The 21,089-nt window shown below is 35.5% G+C and overlaps 1 protein-coding gene across 1 annotated transcript; it reads left to right on the forward strand.

The window, feature by feature from the left end:
* The first annotated feature begins 1,343 nt into the window (after nucleotides 1-1,343).
* On the forward strand, nucleotides 1,344-20,995 carry clint1a (clathrin interactor 1a). The gene is made up of 12 exons (XM_051127634.1): nucleotides 1,344-1,554; nucleotides 6,399-6,503; nucleotides 6,642-6,738; nucleotides 6,825-6,933; nucleotides 7,044-7,208; nucleotides 9,353-9,539; nucleotides 9,754-9,973; nucleotides 10,354-10,438; nucleotides 11,894-11,971; nucleotides 13,563-13,840; nucleotides 15,773-15,953; nucleotides 19,283-20,995. The coding sequence occupies exons 1-12, from the start codon at nucleotides 1,514-1,516 to the stop codon at nucleotides 19,630-19,632; spliced, it is 1,896 nt and encodes a 631-aa protein (XP_050983591.1). The 5' UTR covers nucleotides 1,344-1,513; the 3' UTR covers nucleotides 19,633-20,995.
* The last annotated feature ends 94 nt before the right edge of the window (nucleotides 20,996-21,089 follow it).

The raw sequence follows: 21,089 nt of genomic DNA on the forward strand, positions 1-21,089 counted from the left end.
GTACAGCAAAACCAGTAAATTTCTCAAATATTTTTACTATTTAAAAGAACGGTTTTCTATTTAAATATATTTTAAAATATAGTTTATTCCTGTGACTTCTGATCCTTCAGAAATCATTTTAATATTCTGATTTGCTGCTCAAAAAAACATTTATTATTATTATTATTATGTTGAAAACAGCTGATCTATCTTTTTTTCAAGTCCAGAAGAACCTTTTGTAACATTATAAATGTCTTTATGATCACTTTTAATCGATTTAAAGCATCCTTGCGAAATAAAAGTATTAATTTCTATAATTTCCCCCAAAAAACAAAAAATTATACTGACTCCAAGCTTTTAAATGGTATAGTGTATAATGTTACAAAAGCTTTCAGTTAAATGCTGATTTTTGGATCTTTCTATTAATCAAGGAATCCTGAGAAATATGTACTAAACTGTTTTAAATAGTGATAGCAATAATAATAAAAATGTTTCTTGAACAGCAAATCGGCATATTAGAATGATTTCTGAGGGATCATGTGACTGAATACTGGAGTAATGATGCTAAAAATAAAGCTTTTATCACAGGAATAAATTACATTTAAAAATATTTTCAAATCGAAAGCAGTTACTTTAAATAGTAAAAAATATTTCACAATATTACTGCATTTGCTGTACTTTGGATCAAATGAATGTAGGCTTAGTGAGCAGAAGAGACTTCTTTAAAAAAAAAAAACATTAAAAATCTTACTGTTCAAAAACTTTTGATAGTGTAGAATATTTTAGGTATTTTCATAAGAAATATTTAGGTTATTTTTATTATTATTTATTAAATAGGATTTATATGTTCATTATTAGGTATAGTCAATATTCTGTATCATCTGTCATCAGAAAAAAAATATACAGCTAACTGAAGACACGATATAGGCTTTTCAGCAAAACTGAGTGAAAAGTAATACAGTCCAGAGACCAGAAAAATGTAACCCAACCCAACAGAAAAAAATGTTGATTAATATTAATTTGTACTTTCATTTATAATTGATTAATTTATTACATGTAAAACAGTGACAACTTGCTTCTTTTAATTCTATCTCTTTAAATTCACATTAAAACTGTAATTGTACTTGGTAAGTCAACTGAAACTGAATTAATTAGAATCTCAATTTAATTCTAAAAATATGTATAATTTATTGATTGATTTATTCATTCTCACTATCATTTTAAACAAACCCACGCGTTAATTTTATCCTCATTCACTAACCACTTCTGGGAGGTTATGCTAATGTGGCTTATTATGTCACATCCTCATCAAGGATGTAGTGTTCTGCTGAAGCAGCCTACGAAATTTCCGTAAGTGACAGCGCATTTCCGTAGTAACCTGTCTGGCCTACGCTCCTCCACCACCGCTGCCTGAAGCGCCGTAACTTTAGAGTTCATGCTTTGGCTTTCGTGACAGCTCGACTGGCACGACCAGCGGATTTCAAGGGCTGGAACACCTGTTTTCGCGACCGAAAGCCCCAAGAACACAGCCAAGATGTTGAATATGTGGAAAGTGAGGGAGCTGGTTGATAAAGCGTGAGTATTGTGAATGTTTTCGAAAGTATTTCGGTGTCCTCTCTCATACCTGTTGAAAATGAGACACGTACGCACTCATTGACGTCACATCGCACTCTCGAGACAGGAGCTAGCACAGTAGCTAACTACAGCTTTGTTGTCCCTTAAAAGTAACATTTCGCCAGTGTATTTAGCAGCTTTCGTTTTCTTGTCGGTTACGATACATAATCAGACGCTTTCACTCGTTAAAGTGAATTAATTTTGTTTACGAGACGAACGTTATCCTCAAACTTCCTTACTGTTCACTCAGTGGCTAATTTTATGACAGTTGCTAAACTTGTGTTGGCTGTCAAAACAGAGCTCGTGTTTAAAAGTGCTTTTCACGACAGGCTAACGTGTTGATTGTGAGACTTTATGAATGAGAAAATTGTTTAAAAATAAAGTAAGAGCACTTGCTTTACTTGGCACTGGAGTGGCAACAACTTTTTCATGTTTGACAGCTATTGTCAGGCAGTGTTCAAGCTAATCAGCTAGCCTGAAATGAAAAACGACTCATTGTACATATTTGTATGATGACAATTGCTGATTAACTGTTTAGACTTTCTGGTTGTAATCATATTAGCAAAGGCTTTACGTGTAAAGATGATTACGTAGCTTCTATAATTGAGCCTTTGAGTTTCATGGAAACTGCTGCTGTTAGACTGAAACTTGTGTTTTAACCCTTTACAGGACGAGAACATAATACCCCAGGAATTTTTTTTTTTGTTATGTTCAAACACAAAATCAAAATAATGCAATGTTATATTTTTGTTCAAATTAGTGTCTTTATGTTACTTTTTCTTAAACATCTTCCAATAATATTTAAATTATAAACATTCAGTCACTGGCCTTATGTGCTTACACTGTTTAAGCCCAGTATGGCATATGCTGTCATGTTTGCATATACATAATGATTCACTAACGATTCTAGGTTTTTATACAAAGTCTCTTGATTAAAGTAATTCCTGGGTCCCCCTTTTAATATTTTTTTTAGAAATTGGGCCCATTCACTATCTCAGAATCCATTTAAGGGTTAAACCCTTTTCCGACTGTGCTGTCTGTCATGCACACTGTCAACTACTGTCTTCATGAATAGTTTACAAGGTTGTTCAGCAGGGAAAACACAGCAATTCAGAATGATGTTTTTCTTTAGAAGTGCCAAGGACAAATCTTAAAAATCTTAAAATAAACTGTAGGTCATAGTCACAGACTACACTTCTGTTTCAATTTTTTAAAAACTGTAGATGTCTTATTAAACACAGAAACGTGGTGAGAATGATTTTAGCTACAAGAATGATAACATACAGTACACAGGGTTGCCAGGTTTTCACAACAAAACCCACTGAAAACTAGCCGAGTTGCATTTCGAACTGGGTCCCCTGATTTCCGGGGGGTAAAATACGCAGGTTTTGGTGCGTTCCTTGGTAAAATTTGCATTCCTGGAGATAAATATCAATTTTTTGTGGTCGCTTCAAGCCATAGACATAAAAAATAACCCGTGGCAACAGTGTTAAAGTAGCCCAATTCCGTGGGAAAACTGCAGACTTGGCAACATTGACAGTATAGTGATCATTAAATAGGTTATTGTGGAACTCTGAACCTTAGGTTTTTTGTTTTGTTTTTTTTATCCATTGCTATCTTGCCCTTTTCTGACAGTATGGAAAAGCTGTTACTGAAAGCTTTAATTCACAAATATGAGATTGCTCAAACCTTTGGGTGTTGCCTAATAAGTGGGTACACCCCTGAAACTGTTTCATTTACATGCTCTTCTTCAGATGTGAACTATGCTGTGTGATGATATAAAGTACACATAGTGTATTCTATTGGATGTTAAGGGGTCTAGCCACCACTAAAAAAAATTCTGGAGAAATAATCAATACCATCTATTCTAGACAGCTCTCAGTCATCATGACCTGCAAAAAAAAGAAAAAAAAAATTGTCATTTCCTGTTTTTTTTTCAAGCAGGTTTGATAATAATGTGTCAAGGTGAAGAAAGTTGCCTCTAAAGTCTGCCATCTGCAACAGTATGGCCTTTTGCAGACTGCTTGCCAATTGTATCCATGGGTGGACTGATGAAGTGTGGGGAATTTAGCTTCATGCTGGTAAAGCAATGAGCCTGTTCCTAAATGGTGTGAAAGTCATGAGATGCCACAGGAGGACTTTAGTATTATAGTATTTGTTGTAGTAGATGGTAGTATCACCCAGCCACAGGTGTCATGTAACTGTGAAAAGAATTGCATCAGAGCCTTAAATAAAAATCAAAGCAGCCCGCATTATCCTGAAGCTGTGAAACCAGTTAATGCGGTTGACCAGAAGTGTTGGAAATGCTCTTGTTTATGTCAGATTACTCAGAAAAAAGGAAACAATTACACACTGCAAGCATAAGCAAACGGATGTCCTGACCTCTTTTATCACCTCAAGTTATGCTAGTTATGTATCTGTTAGTTTGGTGGGTTTTGTACATCTTTTTGAAATTATGTTTCTGTCATTGTCTATAAGAAATTAATTCTTAAATGAGGAAACAAGGATGTAGGAAGTTTTTTGTTGACTTCTTTTTTTGCTTTTATTTATTTTTACTCATTTCAGCTTACACTTCCAATTGAGAAAGACAATACCCAGGTATTTTTTTCCCAATAGGCTGTAAACTGAGACACTAGACACTTTCTAAACAGCCAAATAGTGTTTTTTAGAAGTAGGAAAGACTCCATAGGGTGCTTTTATTTGATCCACCCTCTATTCTCGGCGAGGCTGTCTTACACTCCACCCATATACTGAGATCTTGTGTGTCTTGTATAGCCACTCTTTGTGTCACTCTGGTTGTGTCCCTCTAGTGCTAAACTGGTTTCACATAATAAAGCTTTTGGCCCTGCTTTGCTGCTTATCTCCGTCCGGTATTCAAATGAAGGTGGGGTCTAAGATTTATGACCATTTTAGTCATTAATTGAATGACTGTTCTAGCATTTATCATTTTAATAGGGAATAAAAATAGAGATTTCACTGGCACCAGTGATGCAACCTTGGGGGATTTTTAAAATGGTTACTTACTCACTCATGATGCACAAATAAATGCTTAATATATAGTTTAAATAGGAAGTGATTTTTTTTAATATATTTATAAACACTGTTAATAAATAACCCACACAGCATAGTCAGATTCTCTTCTGTTCTCTCATTATTTACTCACCTTTATTATGTTTGAAACTCATATGATTTTCCGCCTTGAAATACCAAAGGAGATAATTTGCATAATGTTCATGCTCTTGTGTGTTTTGCGAACAGTTGTCATACACAAAGTTTAAATAAGCACGAGAATAATTGAGACTTGAAACAGGCCAAAATTTGTATGACTATATCTAATTTCATATGGCTTCAGATGATTTGGAATGTAGCATGTGGAATGAAGTCATATGGATTACATTTTTGATACTGTTATTATGCTTTTTTTGCTCCCTGTATGCTTTTGATGAATGAAATAGCGCAGGATCACTGTCAAAAATAATGTGAAAAATTGGGGCCTATAAGGAATTTTATTTTACAAATGGTCTTTAGTTCAGTTTCACAGACAAACAAACTTCACATCAACATATTCTGCTATTTAATCTGGGATCTGTAAGATAATTAATATTTTTTTTTAAGTTTCTTACGCTCTTCAAGGCTGCATTTATATGATCAAAAATGCAGAAAAAATGTAATATTGTGAAATATTATTTCAATGTAAAATAACTTATTTCTAGGTGAATATATTTTAAGATTCAATTTATTCCTGTTATGCCATGCTGAATTTTCAGCGTCGTTACTCCAGTCTTTAGTGTCACGTGATCTTTCAGAAATCATTCTAATATGCTGATTTATATGTAGGAACCTGTGATATTTTTTGTCGTGGTTCCTTAATAAATAAATAAGTGAAAATGAACAGCATTTATTTAAAATAGATATCTTTTTAAACATTATAAACTACCATTTAAAAGTTTGTGGTCAGTAGATTTTTATTTATTTATTTTTTTTTTTCTTTTTAAGAAATTAATACTTTTATTCACCAAGGATGTGTTGAATTGATAAAACAATGATAGCAAAGACTTTTATTGTTGGAAAAGATTCCTATTTTGAATACATGCTGTTCTTTTTAACTTGTTATTTATGAAAGAATCCTGAAAAAAGAATCACAGGTTTCAAAAACATATTAAGCATCACAACTGTTTCCAACATTAATAATAAAAGTAACAAATCAACATATTAGAATGATTTCTGAAGGATCATGTGACACTGAAGACTGGAGTAATGGCTGATGAAAATTTAGCTTTACATCACAGGAATAAATTATATTTTTAAAACATATTAAAATAGAAAACCACTATTTTAAACTGTAATAATATTTTACAATATTACTGTTTTTTTCTGCATTTTTGATCAAGTGAATGCAGCCTTAATGAGCATAAGAGAATTCTTTAAAAAACATTACCAGTCTTACTGATCCCAAACTTTTGAACAACCGTGTCACTTCCTAAAAATGTCACTTATGCAAACATGTTGACCAGTTGCCTTATTTTAATTAATATGGTCATTATGGACCTCTGTTTACAGTGCTCATAACAAGTATCACCCCATGAAGCACAAAGGATTTACTACTGTCTGCTCTGTCTCTTATTTCAATTAATTTTACAACTAAATAATATGAATTATGTTTTTATTAGTAATTTACATGTTTTATCTTTTATGTGTTTAATCTTTGCTAAAGGTCTCTTTTTCCTGTTGATATGTTTTTATCTTATAATCTTTCTAAATAAAGGATGTTTGACTTAATGTTGTGCCTAATCTCATTCTTACAGAACCAATGTAGTGATGAACTACACAGAAACTGAGTCTAAAGTTCGAGAAGCCACCAATGACGACCCATGGGGACCGTCTGGACAGTTAATGGGCGAGATCGCCAGGCAAGTGGAGGGGATTTTGATGTTTGATTTGTGTCTTTCCTTTCTCTGAACCTTATCTTATGTCTGTATTTGTCGAGTCACACTTACTTCCACTGTGGAGAGTCTCTTAAGATTAGCTTATTTTCTGTTTCGTTTCAGGGCCACGTTCATGTACGAGCAGTTTCCAGAGGTAATGAACATGCTGTGGACTAGAATGCTGAAAGACAATAAGAAAAACTGGAGGAGAGTTTACAAGGTGTGTTTCACTGATGACTGTACAGGGCTGAAATGGACTTGTTTTGGTGTAATCTGTCATGAACTTGACTGTCATCTCTACCACAGTCTTTACTGCTGCTGGCGTACCTGATCAGAAATGGATCTGAACGGGTTGTCACAAGTGCAAGAGAACACCTGTATGACTTGCGTTCAATTGAGAGCTATCATCATGTAGGTGAGTGAACTGCACAAAAGCAAAAGCTTATGTAATTATCCATTTGTCATGTACACTATTTGATGTCTTTTAGATATTGATCAGTGATGGATGAACGTGCTTTGTTTCAGATGAGAATGGCAAGGACCAGGGTGTCAATGTGCGTCAGAAGGTGAAGGAGCTGATAGAGTTTGTTCAGGATGATGACAGATTGAGAGAGGAGAGGAAGAAGGCCAAGAAAAACAGGGACAAGTATATAGGCGTGTCCTCTGACAGCATGTCGGGCTTCAGATACTGTAAGTCGCTAACTTGCACACACACACACACACCTTTCTCACTGTCATATTTATCAAGGTTTGCAAGGCTTTTTTTACATCACACAAAAAACACATTTATCATAAGGAATATATCTAATCGGGACTCTCTGAAAACAAGGAGGTCCTCTGTCTCTTCTCCCCTGTTGTTGTTGTCCCTGGAGGGTTTGCATTGCCAGATGAGTGAACTGTATTGTAGATTTATTTTGATACCCAGCATAGCTGCTCTTTCACATGACAGCATAAATTATGTTTTCAATGTCCTTGATTGGGAAGGAAAAATGCAGTGTGTTATTTATAATGGCTGTTTCTGATTTAACTTGTATCATGTTTTGTTTGACAGTCGTTTAGCTCTTAAGTTTAATGAAACTTGATATATATGTCTTTTGTTGTGTTTTTGAGATGGTGGCTTGTAAATGTATTCAGTAATGTAACCACAGCCCAATCACAGTTCTTAGGAATATACCCGAAAGGAAGCATCATAGTCTTATTTCACTTCCCTTTGCATTGACATCAAATTAGTGGGTGAATCTCACCCTGGGTCATATTTCACCCCACCCCCCGAAAGAAGAAATTATATTTTGCATAAAAACATTAAGCCTCTTTCTAGTACCAGTTTTTGAATTATTTTCTCCACAATTAAGCACACCATTATAAAAAATATAATCAACAAAGAAAGAAACTGGTATATTAATTAAATGTAGTGTTTATTATTACTTTATGGTAATATTTATTGTACTGCCTTTAATTTATGATAATTAAGTAATTAAATTCTAATGAGAGTAACCATTAAGAATAATGAAAATTACGAACAATTTTAGAAGAAAAACATCCAACTGCATGACAGTATTTAAAATTGGGTTAAAGATGTGTATTGAAAATATATCAATGAGCTTCATTTTCTTCATGCAAAACCAGTCAAAATAACCAGTCAAAAGTTTTTTTTAATGATTTTTAAAGAAGTCTCTTCTGGTCACCAAGCTGCATTTATTTGATCCAAAGTACTGCAAAAGCACTAATATTGTGAGATATTTTTTAATGTTTAAAATAACCGCTTTCTATTTGAATATATTTTAAAATGTAATTGTAATTTAATGTAATTTATTCTTGTGATCAAAGCTAGCAGTTAAAGAAACATTTTTTATTATTATCAATATTTAAAACATTTGAGTACTTTTTTTTCAGGATTCTTTGATAAATAGAAAGATCCAAAAGCTTGGAGGTTTTTTTGGCGGGGGAAGAAATTGTAGAAATTAATACTTTTTTAGCAAGGATGCTTTAAATTGATTGAAAGTGATGATAAAGATATTAATAATGTTACAAAAATTTCTTTTGAACTTTTCTTTCATTAAAGACACCTGATAAAAGTCTACTCAACTGTTTTCAACATCATAATAATAATAAATTTTTTTTTTTTTTAACTGCAAATCAGAATATTAGAATGATTTCTGAAGGATCATGTGACTGGAGTAATGATGATAAAAAATTCAGCTTTAAAATCACAGTAATAAATTACATTTTAAAATGTATTCAACAGAAGACAGTTTTTTTTTTTAAAGTAAATATTTTAAAAATTATACTGTTTTCGTTGTACTTTGGATCAAATAAATGCAGACTTCGTGTGCAGAGAAACTTCTTCACAAAAGCATTAAAAAATCTTACTGTTCATAAACTTTTGACTGGTAGTGTTTATTTTTTTTCTCTGATTTTGATTACCCACATATTTGTGGGATTCACCCTATTATTCCTTATATTCCCATACTTAAGTTCTAAATGAAGTTTGACTGTATTCACCTTATACTTCAATGTGGAAGTAAGCTGTTGTCTGGTAATGTGTTAGACTTCTGGTTCAAGTGCAGTAAACGGTAAATCTGGTTTGCACTACAAACCATTGTGTTCATAATTAAGATAATACATTAAAATAATATAGTAAGACACACCAGTTTGCAATATCAAACAGCAAAACAAGCTGTTTTGTACAGCAAAAAATAACTGAACGCGAATGAGACTGGAAGCCAGACACATAATATTTATGAATGTCTACACATGCTCTTACGGGAAAAATAAGGTGGATTGTATGTGTATATATCATAACACATTTCCTGTACTGTTTATGCATTCTGCAGCGGAGGACAGGTTTGATTTTAAAGAGTCGCGGTCGAAATGGGATGAAGACTGGGACAAAAGCAAGGGGGCTTTCCCTTTCAGTGAGAAACTGGGAGAGATCAGCGATAAGATCGGAAGCACCATTGACGACACCATCAACATGTTCCGCAAAAAAGACGACCGGGACGACTCGCCTGACAGATTCAGGTCAGGACCCCCAGGCCATCTTACTCTCCCGTCTCAGATCACCTGGAAACTCATATTCTGCACATCGTATAGCATAAATGCATAAATGTTATAACTAATTATATGAACAAATTGTTGACAGTTGTGTCATGCGCTGATGGTGTTTTATTCTCAAAGCAAGCATTTTGATTTGTTGTGATCTTGCTCAAGCTTATGCTTTGTCTTCTCTGTATAGTGAAGGAGATGAGGACCGTCGGGGAGCACGAAATGGGCAGTCGGGGAGATCAGAATTTAAAGATGATGAAGAGACAGTGACAACCAAAAGCGTCCAGATCGTCCAGGCCACAGAGACCACTGCCACTCGTAAGAGAGGAGGCGTTCCCTCCAAAACGATAGACCTGGGAGCAGCTGCGCATTACACTGGCGATAAAGCCACCAACGCAAACACAAGCCAGGTAGATAAAAGAAAATGTAGCTACCAGCACTAGTTCCTGTTTTCCTGTTTAATTGAACCTCTCTAGCATTTGGACTCATTGATAATGCAACTTTAAGAAGAGATTTACTAATAAATAGTGTGAAATTAAATCTTTATTGTGACCCTGGACCACAAAACCAGTTGTAAGGCCAGTTGTAGGCCAAATATTGTCCTATCCTAACACACCATACATCAATGGAAAGCTTATTTATTCAGAAGTCTCAATGTAGTAAAATAGACCCTTATGACTGGTTTTGTGGTCCAGGGTCACAAAGGTATTCAAATAACATAACATAGACTCTACACTGACATCTTGTGGTAGCTGGTAAGAGTGTTTTCAGTTTGTTCTTTTTGCCATAGGCCAAACCAGCAGTGAGCCAGCCCAGTTCTGGTCTGGTGGACTTGTTCTCAGCAGAACCTGCACCTGCTCAACCAGCTTCCCAAGGTAACAGTAGTAACATGCATCCTCTAAGTGAAGAATATCATGGTGGATCTTCAGTTTTGGCAGAGGAAAATATTCAAGATATTATAGAATGCCTTTTTTAAAATGTGTATGTATTTGATTTGTGGTTCAGCACTACTTAAACAACTGAACATGCAAGAACAGTTCACATTAGGATGCTTAGGAGAAATAATATTGAAGGGTTCGTCCCGAAGGAAGGAGGGTAGCACTGTCTAGTCCAGGGGTGCCCAAAGCTGGTCCTGGAGGGCTGGTGTCCTGCAGAGTTTAGCTCCAATTTGCCTCAACACACCTGCCGGGAAGTTTCTAGTATGCCTAGTAAGAGCTTGATTAGCTGGTTCAGGTGTGTCTGACTGGGGTTGGAGCTAAACTCTGCAGTACACCAGCTCTCTAGGACCGAGATTGGGCGCCCCTGGTCTAGTCGATTAGTTCACTTGTTAAACTACAGGTCCCACAAATTCTTTGGTTTGTCAGCATTTTTGTGTATTTGAACCCTTTCCAACAACGACTGTTTGATTTTGAGATCAATCTTTTCACACTGAGGACAACTGAGGGACTCATATGCAACTATTACAGGTGGTTCAAATGCTCACTGATGCTTCAGAAGGAAACACAATGCATTAAAAGCCAGAGGGTAAAAAAAAAATTCATTTGAAGATCAGGGTAAATTTAACTTATTTTGTCTTCTGGGAACAGTGTAAGTATCTTCTCTAGCTTCTGAAAGGCAATACTAAATGAAAAAATATGATATTTAGGTACACATCTTTATTCTGTTCAAAGTTTACACCTCCTGGCTCGTAATGCATCGTTTTTCCTTCTGGAGCATCAGTGAGCGTTTGAACCTTCTGTAATAGTTGCATATGAGTCCCTCGGTTGTTCTCAGTGTGAAAAGATGGATCTCAAAATCATACATTCATTGTTGGAAAGGGTTCAAATACACAAAAATGCTGAAAAACCAAAGAATTTGTGGGACCTGTAGTTTAACTGTTCAGGACAAACAAAAAGGAAGCACTATGCCATTAGTTTGGTGGTGTGGACGTATCCTACTAAATGGGAGGGCACACAGTGAAGTTTAGCATATGCACACTCCTGCGCTCCTGCTGCCTGCTGAAGCATTTAGTCACCGGGGCCAGATGTCAAAGCGGTCCCTGGTGGGTGTGTAGTGCTGAGCAGATGCATAGATCCTTCTCCTCACTGTCCTGCTCCCTCCTCCACCAGGCAAACAGCTGCATCTGTCCTCCTCCAGATAGCTCCAGCCACAGGCTGCTGGAATGTAACGTGACCGGAGTCTGTGTTGTGTGTGTGCCCCTTACAGACTCCAACAGATGTTTCTTATTTCTGTGTTCGCCATTTTTGTCTTTTCCGTAGGACAATTAGAAGGAGACTGATATGTTTCACAAATCTAGAATGTCATAATTGAATCTCTCTCTTTTGTTCTAGGCTCAGGCTCTGACCTGATTGGAGGTTTTGCTGATTTCTCTTCTGCTGCAGCTGCAGCCAGTCTTCCATCATCAGCTGGTATGTTTATATAACCTCCTAACACACCATGAAGTCAAAAATACACCATGAAACTCTTGATTATTTTTACTTCTACTTTCTACAATACATACTTCTGTTCAAAAGTTTGGAGTCAGTAAATTTTTTAAAAAGAAATTTTACTTTAATTTAGCAAGGACACATTGAAGACTTTTACATTGTTACAAAACATTTTTATTTTAAATAAATACATCATGGTTTCCACAAAAATATTAAGCACCACAACTGTTTTCAACATTCACATTAATAAATCTCTCTTTAGCACCAAATTAGCATATTAGAATATTTTCTAAAGGATCATGTGACACTGAAGACTGGAGTAAAGATGCTGAAAATTCAGCTTTGCTGGAATAAATTACATTAAAAAAAAGAAATTAAAAAAAAAAGAAATTTTAAATAGAAAATAGGTTAAATAAGTATTTTAAATAAGTAATGACACTTTACTGTGTTTTTGATCAAATAAATGAATCATTGGTGAGCAAAAGAGACTTCTTTCAAAACCATTTATAAAACCTTAACTACCCCAAAGTTCTGAACAGTTGTGTGTTTTCAAAACTGACTCAGTTAATTGGTATTAAGAAAGCCCTATATAATTAGGTAGGTTTTGAGTTCATATGACTCCAATCAGACATGTTTCTCAAGGCAGTTAGCACTTAGGAAAAAGGGAAAAAAATGTAAGTGCTTTAAATGGGAAGAATTTAAACACACAATTACTCTGAGAAGGTTTTACTGTGCAATCTGTTAGAACCGCATGCTGTTAGTACAATATTGAAATCACCACCACCAATAATATCAGAACTAGCAACCAAAAAATCTAGATACATTTGTTGTAATAATCGATTAGTCAACCATCACTACCCTATTATTATCCCTAATATACTGTAACTTATGTTCTTTTAAAGATATGCAACTCCAAGAATAAAAAGCCTTGTTTGCTTTGGCCAAAAGTCTGTGTATTTTTTTTCTAATTAAACTCACATGTTAAAATAAAAGCCTTAAGGGAGTGCAACTTGAAAGACACAAAGTGGTGATATGTGTGTGTTTTTATATGGTTATTTAAATATAGTTCTGGGAATATAACAGAAGGCTGTTTGTTTTTTCTGCTGGACTGGAGTTTGCCATCCTCAGCTGGCTGTTTATGAAATACTCCAAGCAGAAAGCTCTTAAATAGTGAGAGGAGGGGGCAGCCATATGGTGGGCTGCTGTGCTAAAAGCTAATGAGCACAGACACATTTCAGCTCTTGTTGGGTGTGACACGTCACCCTCTGCATTTCTGGGACTGAGCTGAAGTGACGGAGAGTCTGAGATTCTTTTTGATGTTCATGCATCTTCAGTGCCCTGATAGTTTCATCGCTGGTTCTCTTGCGTTTCTTTAGATTTTTGTATTGCTCATTTGCATGCAAATGCACATCTTCTGCTAGATGATAAAGCCTGACATGAAGCATGATTTGTGTAGTAAAAGCACAAATATGCCTTTTGATCAAAAGCTTCATAACTATTACAACTTCCTCCTGTGTTCCCTGTGCGCTCTATAATGTTTGTGCTTCTCCATGTGCCATTTGTCTTTCCTCAGCCCCAGTGTCTAGTGGGAATGGAGACTTTGGTGATTGGAATGCTTTTCCTACAGCCCAGCCAGCCGTCCCTGCAGCTCAGCCAGTTAACCCTGCAGGAATAGACCTTTTTTCAGGTCTGCAGGCGGCCCCTGCTCCTGCCCCTGCATCCACAGCACCCTCTTCCGACCTCTTTGACCTAATGGGTTCCTCTCAGACCGCTAACTTCAACACCTCCCAAAGCATGAACTTCTCCATGACCACCTCTCAGACCATTGGCATGTCAGCATCCAAATCACAGGTGCCTGCTGCTCAATGTATCTCCTATATATTTCTAATATCTATGATATTATATTGTCATGTTTTTATCGATCAAGGCCCCATGAAATGGTGTTTTCCTTCCCATTCTGATTACCTATTAAAAAATACTTACCTTTTAATAGCTGTTTTTCTACTTGCCATTGGCTCGCAGGTGTTATGTTCTCATCCTTGGAGAATTTTATTGGATACAACATTATATTTTACCCTTGCATTAGGGATGAGTCATCAGTATTTTTGTTCATTTTCTGAGAAGAGAAAAATTATACACTGTCATTCCCTTTTTTGAAAGAAATTAATAGTTAATATTTAATTAATTTATTTTGCAAGGATGCATTAAATTGATTAAAAGTGATCGTAAACTTTTATAATCTAAAAAATGTTTCAAATAAATAATATTCTTTTGAACTTTATCAAAGAATCCTGAAAAAAAGGACTCTTCTTAAATATTAAGCAGCACAGCTGTTTCAACACTGATATTAATGTTTGTTAAGCACCAAATCAACATAATAGAATGATTTTATGAATTTTATTCCCCCAAAAACAGTGCAAAAATATATTGTTTTGTCAGTTCAGTATTTTCTGAAATATGCCGTGACAAAATGAGATACCCAGAATTCCCTCTGTGAGAACATTTGACTCTAATATGTCAAAAAAATTTAATTAACAAGAAACTGACTTCATCCAGTGTTTAGATTTTTGTTCTAGTCTGTACATGTATGCGAATTAGCGCATATATCATAAAATAATGTATCATTTGCATATTTAAACCTAACATTTTAGAAAACTTGGTTTTGACACTTGGAAGTGTCTCGCCTTCATATACCAAAATTGTTACTGTTTTCACAATTTTTGTTTAAATAAATGCAGCCTTGTTGAACATAAGAGACATAAGAGTACAAAAATGGCAGCACTTACAACAAAGACCCACAATCGTGACAAATAAATGCCACAAAACTTTTGATTATGAAATTTTTTTTACTGTGCCATTGTATTTACGTAGTTTTAGCTACATAAATACATTCAAACGAGTGCCTATGCATTTCATTAGGTACTACACCTATAATAGACTTTTGTGTATTGGCGTCCCTCAACATTCTGTTTACAGCACAATAAAGAATAAAGATGAAACCAAGTCATGTAGAGTTGCACATAGATAATGTGGTTTTCATTCAGATCCCCCATCTGTGGAGTACTTAATGCAGCTCATCTAAGTGGAACTGCACACTAAACACTATTTACGCAAGAAAAGACAATTCTGGCCGAGGTTCAGAGCCAGCGGTTTAGAGAGCAGGCAACATGAAAGCGAAACGAGCGAGGGTTAACACGCAGCATCGGCACAATTTCCACCCACCCCCTCCTCATTACCCATCAACCCCGGTCCCCTTGGGACGCCCATCACAGAGAATGGCAGAATGAGGAGGAACAAGTTTAAGTCAGAAAACCATTAAATTGAAACAAAAGCCTTGCACAAAGATAATATTTGCATGCTAAAAGCCTGACCTACTTTAAAATGGCAAGTTTTGTTTGGCTAAAGAAAAAAGCAGCCCCCCCGATGGTATAATTAGAGGGACTCGAGATGCATTTTCGCATGCTGAAATAATTTTAGGAGAAGACAATGCCTCTCAACCAGCATTTCTGTCTTGTTTAACTTAAGAGTCTTGATAACCCTGAAAGACCGCAGCGTAATGTTCTGGAGTATTAATACTGTCTTTCATCTTCTCTGACTTGTGTCATTCTGCCATTGGCAAACATTCATGGTCATTGGAGAATTTTAATTATCATGCTTGAACTGCAGCAGAGCAGTATCATCTTAACATAATCAGAGAAAACATTGTTTTTGATTAGATGGGTACTAAGATTTTGTTGATTAGATTTTGTTCCTAAACTGATTTGATTTTCTTTGTCTTTGCAGCCACTTCAGTCAATGGGGAACCCACTGATGCCCCAGCAACCGATGGCCCAGAAGCCCAATCCCAAAGCCGCTTTGCCTTCCACCTGGTCCAACTCTAATGTAAACATAAGCCTGGACTACCTTGGCCCTGGCATGCACCCACCCAAACCTTCTCAGCCCACACTCAACATGATGCAGCAAGGTAAGCATAGATGCTGATAAAAGGGGCTTTCGCAGCGCGTAGTTATAGAACTAGCTAGCATGGTGGTTCATACAGAACCAATTTCCCCCTCAGGCCATTTTCCTGGTTGCATTTGCACCAGCAGCTGGAACGCTGAAGTGGCCAACAGCAAAGTTTTTGTGCGCTGCATTTACAAATGTCAACAACCGTTTTGTTGTGTGTCATAGATTTCGTGATAACGGAGATGGAATGTAAACGCGCAATTTACATGATTCAAAAAGCGTGAAAATCTGACTAAATCTCTTATGACAATTTACATAACATCAAGGCTGAGAAAAGATGCTGTTATCGTAAATATTTTAACATGGCTTTTTAAAAATGCCAGGTCGCCGGTGTTTCGCATTCGTTTGACCAATCAGCATACACTTAAGTCACTGGTAGTTCCTGTAGAACTTTTTTAGACCCTACTTTGAAATAGGAGCTAATTTAGTTTCCCCAAACAAGTTCCTGAACACGCTAAAAAGCAGGTAGTTCTGCCAGTAGTTCTAGGAACTATGAAAAGGTTCGTCTGGTGTGAAAGCCCCTAAAGAGTGTCTGGGACATGACTGAACCTGAAGTTCAAAAAATGAAATGAGCTCAAAAGAATTAAAACAAATCTGTATGAGCAGGGTTCGTACAATGTGCTTAAAATGCTTGAAATACTTGAATTTGACTTTTTGAAATAAGTGTTTAATTCTTTTTCAATTAGCACAATAAATATATATATAAATAAATAAGCTTTTCATTGATGCATGGTTTGTTAGGATAAGACAATATTTGGCTGAGATACAACTGTTTGAAAATCTGGGTGCAAAACCCCCCCAATTATTTAGAAAATTGCCTTTAAAGTTGTCTAAATGAAGTTCTTAGCAATGCAAATTACTAATCAAAAATTATGTTTTGATATATTTAAGATAAGAAATGTACTAAATATTTTCATGGGGCATGGACTTTATCTTAATATCCAAATATTTTTTGGCATAAAAGGAAAATCGATGATTTTGACCCATACAATGTATTTTTGGCTATTGCTACAAATGTACCCATGCTACTTTGGTTTTGTGGTCCAGGGTCACATATCTATTCACGCAAAATTCACAATACATCATACAAAAAAATGTAAAAAACATCATACATTTTTCGCTTATTTTAGTTAATGTCAGAAAACTAGCGAGCTAAGACAGTAGAAGTACTAACAATGTTGTGTAAACATGGCTGAAGACACAAAACGAGCTACAGATGAACCAAACTAATTGAGTAATTTACGCTGGAGCCGCTCCAATTGATTCAAACTCATGACTTCAGTTGTTCATTTCAAGTGATTCAGTAACAGAAACCAGATAAAATTGAAAGAGCCATTCATTTTTGATTTTCACCATTGCTTGTAATGATTTTAAAAAGCACATAGTGATGGGTGAAACAGAGCTTAATAGTAGAAATAAATAGTAGAAAACATCAAATAGTAGAAAACATCAAACCATAGTACAGTTATAAAAACAAATGAAAATAGCAGTATTCCTACAGAGGTACTTAAAAGGTGCTTGAATTATTGAAAGACACTATGTCTATGAAGTAAGTGTTTAATTTGTTTTATTAAGCACACATCCTTTCGCGCAATTTTAAAAAAATCATACTTTTAGTTTTATCCCATGTCATAAAACTATTGAGCTAAACCAGCAGTAGTACTGACAGTGTTGTGTAAACATGGCTGAAGATGCAAAAAGAGGAACATATGAACCAAATCAGTTGAGTGAGTCATTTAAGCTGGAACTGCTCCGATTGACTCGTGACTTCTTTTCATTTCAAGCTATTCACTAGTAAAAACCAGATTAAATTAAAAGAGCCATTCATTTTCGAATTTCGACATTGCTTGTAATGATTTTATCAACCATTTAAAAACCATTGCAACATGAGTTACGGTTTTGGAGTGAATGATCACAAATCATTTGATTCAGATCGGGCTTTCAAATCGCGTATCGCGAATCGTCTGATTTAGAGCAGGTTGACTTAGATTGGGACTTCTAATTGTGTATCGTGAATCATTTGCTTTACATTGGAACTTTGTGCTTCACGTATTGATTCAGATTGGAATTTTGTGCATCACGAATCAATTGATTTAGATCGGAACCTCAAGTTGCGTATCGTGAATCATTTGATTTAGATCAAGACTTCAGACCAGGTTCACAAATCATTTGATTTAGATTGGCACTTTGTGTATCTCAAATAATTGATTTAGATCGGAACCTCAAGTCGCGTATCGCAAATCATTTGATTTAGATCAGGACTTCAGAGCGGGTTTGTGAATCAATTCATTTAAATCGGAACTTTGTGTATCGTGAATCATTTGTTTCAGATCAGGACTTTGGAGCAGGTTCTTAAATTATTCAGCGAATTTAATGATTCGTGATTCACGCTCTGAGTCCTGATCTGAAATGATGGTTTGCGATTCATTATTCGAAGCACAGATTGCAAATCATTTGATTTAGATCAGGACTTCAGAGCGGGTTCGCAAATCAATTAATTTAAATCGGAACTTTGTGTACTTTGAATCATTTGTTTCAGATCGGGAGCGGGTTCTTGAATCATTAAATTCGAGATTCACGCTCCGAGTCCTGATCTGAAATGATGGTTTGTGATTCATTATTCAGAACGAGACTTCGCAACATGGATTGCAAATCATTTGATTCAGATCAGGACTTCGGAGCGGTTTCATGCATCTTTTTTTCTTTTTTTTCTTCTTTTTTTTTTTTTCTTAAACAGTAGAAAATATCATATATATAACTGGGATCCTTGATTGAAGTCCTTAAAAATCAAAAAAGGAGTGCTTGAAAAGTCCTTAAAGTCCTGAAATTTTATTTTACAGTATCTGTATGAACCCTGTATGAGAAACAGAGAAAATGAGTAACTAACTCAACTAACAAATTAAAAAATATATATGACAAATGAAAATATAAATGCAGAGGTATAATAATATAACACAAAAGTATGATGACGTAAATGAAAACTAGATTCAGAAAAAACATGACAATGTTCTTATTACACTTTGTGACTCTATGTTTATGAAATTTGACTAAAATCAAGATTATTACTATTAGAGTTTGAAACCTTTTTAGTGCCTTTTCATTTAATTTATATTATTTTCTCAAATAATTAATACTTTTAAAATCGTTACACTACTGTTCAAAAGTGTGTGTATATATATTTATTATTAGCAGTATAACACATTTAATCAGTTTGACATTTTATACAGCAAAAACAAAAGAATTGAGCCTTTATTTTCATTTTTTCCCTGTCTGTTTATCTTGCAATAGGAGGTCAGACTCCTGTGAATATGATGACTCAGGGCTTTGCTGGAATGAACCTGGGCATGCAGGCGGCTCCTGCAATGGTCAGACCGCCCACCAACACCATGATGGGAGGAATGAACATGGGCATGCAGCCTGGCATGACAGGTAGCACCATGCCCATGCCAAACATGGGAGGGATGCCAGTCAATCAAGGCATGATGGGAATGAATATGAACATGGGCATGTCTACAGCTCAAATGGGGATGCCAGGAAACATGGGCATGGGTACGGGAATGCCGGTCATGGGCATGAACCCTGCCATGGGACAGCCTAAACAAGATGCCTTTGCAGATTTTGCCAACTTTGGGAAATGAACTGCAGAGTATTAAGTGAACAGTCCTTCTTTAGATATGACCATGAAGACGCTATGAAGAGCTAGAAGACAAAGACTACTTGAAAGATGTCAAATAAAGCCACGCAGGAAATGTTTTTTTCAAACTGGATGATTATATTATTTTCAATGTTCTTCTGATCAGCTGTACCAAGGAGCCCTATGGAGGGTGGCTGGTTTGTGCTCAGAATCATTTCAGTCATTGCACACGCACGTCCCACGTTTACATTGCGTCGGGATATCGCTTTAAGGAATGTGATGATCGCGAATGACTCCGGTTGACTTCTTAACTTCTTAATTAAACCCAGGAAGTATTGGGTTCCTAATGCTGTAGAAAAATCCTAATGATCAGTTCTGACCTTTTCTTCACTCCGCCTTAAGATGATAACCTGTAAATATTTTTGCGCGCAGACAATAAGTTATTGAGTTGCAAGATTAATGAATTATGATGGTGAGGATTTTTGTATGGAGTAACGTTTCTGATCACTTGCCATTTTGTATTTGATTTTTAGTCAAATAACCATTTTCTGAAGAGAAATGAAGTACTCAGACATCAATTCCAAATCATAACCCTTGTGGCCTTAAATAGTTAAAGTGTACTTTTTCAATGAAGACCTGATCTTTTTTGCATCTTTATGAAAATGCAGAATCTGTCTTTAAAACACATGGTGCCTATCAGTCCCTTGCCTTTTTTTCTAAAAAAAAAAATAAATAAAAAACTAAAACTCTTAGGATGAAATGAAAAGTACAGTATTTATTAAAGGTACTGTTAAAGAAGATATATATCTAGTACATATGTGCACATTTATGTTTTTGCGTGGTTAAATTATAAGGAAGAGTTTGGGTGACTAAAAGGATTTTATATATAATTGAACCTGAAATGGGTTCATATTTTATGCAGTTCTGCTTATGCTGAGTGTAAGTTGAGGCTGTGTGTTTGTAAGATCTGGTAGCAAAGAGCTGGATGCTGTATCCAAAAGGACCATCACTGTATTGTCAAGATCATCTGTTTCTGTCCACAGTGTCCGCTAAAGCTAACCAAGCCCCTCTCTTCCATTCTGAGGCTTTTTACAAGCAAAATGACCAAATTCTTCCTTGTTTCTTTTTTTTCCCGAAGGGTTGGTTTAGGTTTATGTAGTCAGGTCTGTTAAGTTCTGTAGGATCTCAACTATTGAGTGGTTAGGGGTTGGGGAGTGTTACAGGAAACACTATATGTTTATGCAAATCTGCAGCAAGCAACAAAAAAGCAAAATCTTCCACTGAGAATGTTTAATGTTTTCTGTTTCATACAATGACTTGATTGTACTTATGATCTTTTATGAATGACAATAAAAATTTGATTTCCATTTTCATTGTGAAGCTTGTTGTTTTTATCTTCTCTAATCAATCTCGTGTCTTAAAAATAGTCTGTTCTTAGGGCTCTCTAAGGACCTGACTCCA

Source organism: Labeo rohita, chromosome 14 (genome assembly GCF_022985175.1).
Source record: "Labeo rohita strain BAU-BD-2019 chromosome 14, IGBB_LRoh.1.0, whole genome shotgun sequence".
Taxonomy (NCBI): domain Eukaryota; kingdom Metazoa; phylum Chordata; class Actinopteri; order Cypriniformes; family Cyprinidae; genus Labeo; species Labeo rohita.